This window comes from Cebus imitator, unplaced genomic scaffold, assembly GCF_001604975.1.
Source record: "Cebus imitator isolate Cc_AM_T3 unplaced genomic scaffold, Cebus_imitator-1.0 Scaffold418, whole genome shotgun sequence".
Taxonomy (NCBI): domain Eukaryota; kingdom Metazoa; phylum Chordata; class Mammalia; order Primates; family Cebidae; genus Cebus; species Cebus imitator.
Genome location: NW_016107733.1, coordinates 220,752 through 224,751, shown reverse-complemented (window position 1 = coordinate 224,751; position 4,000 = coordinate 220,752). Strand labels below are relative to the sequence as shown.

The window sequence follows — 4,000 nt, the reverse complement described above, 5'->3', positions numbered from 1 at the left end:
TTTTTTTTAAAGGGTTTTTCATGTCTCTGTCTTCTTCTGCTCCGATCTTAGTTATTTCTTGTCTTCTGCTAGCTTTTGAATTTGTTTGCTTTTGCTTCTCTGGGGTGTGTGTGTGTGTGTGTGTGTGTGTGTGTGTAAGATGTTAGGGTGTCGATTTTAGATCTTTCCCACTTTCTAATGTGGTCATTTGATACTATAAATTTGCCTGTAACACTGCTTTAGCTGTGTTTTGAGACGGAGTCTCACTCTGTCACCCAGGCTGGATTGCAGTGGTGTGATCTTGGCTCATTGCAACCTCTGCCTCCCAGGTTCAAGTCATTCTCCTGCCTCAGCCTCCTGAGTAGCTGGAACTACAGTTGCATGCCACCACACCAAGCTAATTTTTGTATTTTTAATAGAGACAGGGTTTCACTATGTTCGCCAGACTGGTCTCAAACTCCTATCTTCAGGTGATCTGCCTGCCTCAGCCTCCCAAAGTGCTGGGATTACAGGTGTGAGCTACTGCACTCAGCCAGCAGAGAGTTTTTGATGGAGAATGACATTAACTGACCCTACAACAATCCCTATGGCTGCTGCGAGAATAGACTGTAGGGGCCAGAGGTAGAAGAGGCATACTAGTTGTTAAGAGCTTATTATTGTAATGCAAGCAAGAGAATTAGTGGGTCTTCAATATGGTTAGTATATGAAAGAAGTTTGAACAATAGATTAAAAGGTCTTTAATGCAATACCGAGATGATTAGAACTGATTCAAATAGGCTATCAGAAGACATGAAAAAATTCTGGGGTGGGGCAGGTGGTAGTAATAACATCAGAGCTAAAATTTTGAGAAAATATTTTGCAGCAGTATTCATGATGCATTGGGTGAAAGAAAGACTATGCCACAATTTATTGTGGTTGGAAAAACCTTGCTTTAATATTTCTTTGAATATCAAGAAAGAAAAAAACAGTTTATTGGAAGACATCAAAAGACTGAAACAAGACAAACAAGCTCTTGAAGTAGACTTGGAAAAAATGAAGAAAGAGAGGGACCAAGCCAAAGATCAGATTGCTTATGTCACAGGTAAAACACTGAACTGAAATCGTGTACCTTTATAATCATAACTGTTCTAATGTTGAATTTAAGTAATAGAAATTGAATGGTATAATCAAAATGCTATTCCTTGAAGTATATTATAATTTTAGGAATGTTTCTTAAAATTAGTCATTAAAAGATGTGTGAATCTAATTGGGTTTACAGGAATAATTGCAAGAGGAGAGAAAAGATTTTGGATTCATGGCATTTATGTTTGGTTGTTCACCTGTGTCATCCTACCTAGACTGTGACCTTCTTGAGGGCAAGGCCTGTCTTCTTTTCCCTGGGTCTGAAACTTGGTAGGCTGTTTAGTATTTGCCAAGTGAATAAATAATAGTGCACTGGGTTTTATAAAGAGCACATAGATAAATGTGGCATGGTCCGTACCACAAAAACCAAGGGGAGTAAGATAAGAAAACAGAAAACTGTAATGTAAGGAAAAAATTACAAACATAAGAGGAATTGGGATACCAAATGAGGGTTTTGTTACAGAGTGGCATTTGAGCTGGGCCTTTATGGGTAGTAATATTTGAAGGTGAAGGGATAGAGAAAGGCTGCACAAGTATATCCCATGACTTAGAATGGCAGAACACAGGGATAGAAAGTTAGATCACAGGAGCCCTCATTTGCAAAAGATAGGATCTTTCATCTGCAGTATTATGAGCTTCAGTGTAAGACATGTGCTGAGAAATCCATTTTGACCTATTTGTAAGAAAATGACATTTGCTTTCCTTATCTGTAAAATAGAGTAACAACAATAATAGCAGTACCCGTTGTAAAAGTTTGCTGTAGTAGATAATAATAAATTGTAATAAGCGCTCCTGAATGTTTGTCATTGTTACTTTTTAATATAATTATAGACATTCTTCATTTTTATTATTTCTTAAATCCAACATTTATTTTCCCATGGAAACAACTTTTATAATTTTTAAAAGGTCAGTGGGAAACAAGAAATTATTAAAAATTTCTACATAGCCGACTTTGCTACAAGGTTGATGGTTTGGGTCATAAACACAATCTCTTATTTCCTTTGACTAATAGATTAAGCTATACATTATATTGTGTAAGTCAATTGTTTTATGCTTCTTGTTTCTTCATAATGCTGTCATTAAATGGGCACTGGTTTTCATTTAAAATCTTTTAGTTTATTTTCATATTTTGGAGAACAGCAAGCAGGTTATTGAGTTACTTTATTTTATAGGTGAAAAATTATATGAAATAAAAATTTTAGAAGAAACACATAAAGAAGAAATCAGTCGTCTGCAAAAAAGATTACAGTGGTATGCTGAAAATCAGGAACTTCTAGATAAAGATGCACTTCGGCTTAGAGAAGCAAATGAGGAAATTGAGAAGCTCAAACTTGAGGTAATAGATCATTTCAGAATGTATTTCTTCTCTACATGAATTCTGTTGTCTATAATATCAGTTCTATATAACCTTTTGTCATTGCATCATTACTCTGAACTATTAATTAAGATCACTGGTTTGTTTTTAGATACATAGTCTATTTTAGATTAGACTAAGAATAAATATAAGCTCCTTATCACAGCCTGTCAGGCCCCCGTGGGGTCCAAACCCTGCCTGCCTCTTCAGCATCCTCAGCCACATTGGAGCTCCTCTGATTCTTGAACATGCTGAACTTGTTCCATTTGTTTCCTTTGCCTGGAATACTCTGCCTCAGTTCTTTTTGTGTCTCACTCGTCCTCATTCCCCTTGGCTCAGATTTCTGCTCTCTAGAAAAGACCTTTCCTGACTCCCTTTCCTAATGTAGCTGCCAGTCTCCCAACTTCTGGCTCTTTGTTCCTATCCCTTCACTCTGTTTTATTTCCTTCTTAGCCCTTACCACTCTGAAGTTATTTCATTTCCCCTTTGATTTACTTTGTTTATTAGCGTGTCAGCCCTCTCCCTCTACTAGAGCGTAAGCATCTTGGGAGCAGGGACCTAATTTGTCTCATTTGCCCTCCATATCTCCTGCCAGATCTAGGTAGTACCTGGAACTTGGGAGGACCCCAAAGAATTTGAGGAATTCATTCCGCAAATTTTGCTGAGGAATTTATAAATGAATGAGTGAACTAACATTATGCCTCCCCTCTGGACTTTTCTGTTACGTTTAAATATGCTTCTTAACATGTTATTTATTTGTTGGCAGATTGAGAAACTGAAAACTGAATCTGGGAATCCATCTGTTCAGCAGAAGATACGCTTAAAAGATAAGGCAGCAGATGCCAAAAAAATTCAGGATCTAGAGCGACAAGTATGTGTTCAGGGTAAATTTTCATGAGCATATTTTATGTACAGTGAATTTTGGTTTTCTCTTTTGTTTCAGGAGTTCTCACAAGATGGAATCAACCTGGAAATTTTTGTTTTAAAGTATTTACAGTAATAAAAGTAATAGCATCTTTTTTATATACCTACAGCTTTATAATTACAGAATTTTTAGACTAATATGCCTCATTTATACGATGGCAGACCTATTATAAAAGGTAATTTGGTACCCTAGCTCTGTTAGACACCTAGGAAGAAGGAAGTAGAATTTTGAAACTCTGGATATAGAGTTAGGATTTCTCTTCCTGCCCATAGACAGCTAAGAGAGGAGTACAAGAGGGAGATCCCTGAGTTGAGAACATGCTGGTAATGCTTGGGAAATGTTACAAAACACCCTGTAAACAGAATATTCAGCCTCCCAAAGAGGTGGCCATTATCTTGAGTAAGCTCTTTCTTACTGTTGAGGCTTAGAAATACTCATTTTGTGGTCAGTATGGGAGACCTTTACTAAAGTCATAAAGTGAAACTTATCAGAATAAAGATTTTTTTAATTTAAGTATTTGTTTTAGGAGGTAGGATTATTATTTTTTCCTTGTGTTTTTAAAACACTATAATATGGTATTTGTATTCATAACTAAATTTTTTTTTTTTTTTTTTTTTTTT

The 4,000-nt window shown here is 36.2% G+C and overlaps 1 protein-coding gene across 7 annotated transcripts in view; it reads left to right on the top strand.

Annotated features, from left to right (window-relative positions):
• CEP162 (centrosomal protein 162) overlaps window positions 1-4,000 on the top strand; it is a 109,375-nt gene that overhangs the window by 62,173 nt on the left and 43,202 nt on the right. For all 7 annotated transcript variants that reach the window (XM_037731765.1, XM_017509664.2, XM_017509665.2 and 4 more), the window contains 3 exons: window positions 934-1,060; window positions 2,274-2,437; window positions 3,222-3,326. In XM_037731765.1, coding sequence (XP_037587693.1) covers window positions 934-1,060; window positions 2,274-2,437; window positions 3,222-3,326 — 396 coding nt within the window. The remainder of the gene's footprint in view (window positions 1-933; window positions 1,061-2,273; window positions 2,438-3,221; window positions 3,327-4,000) is intronic.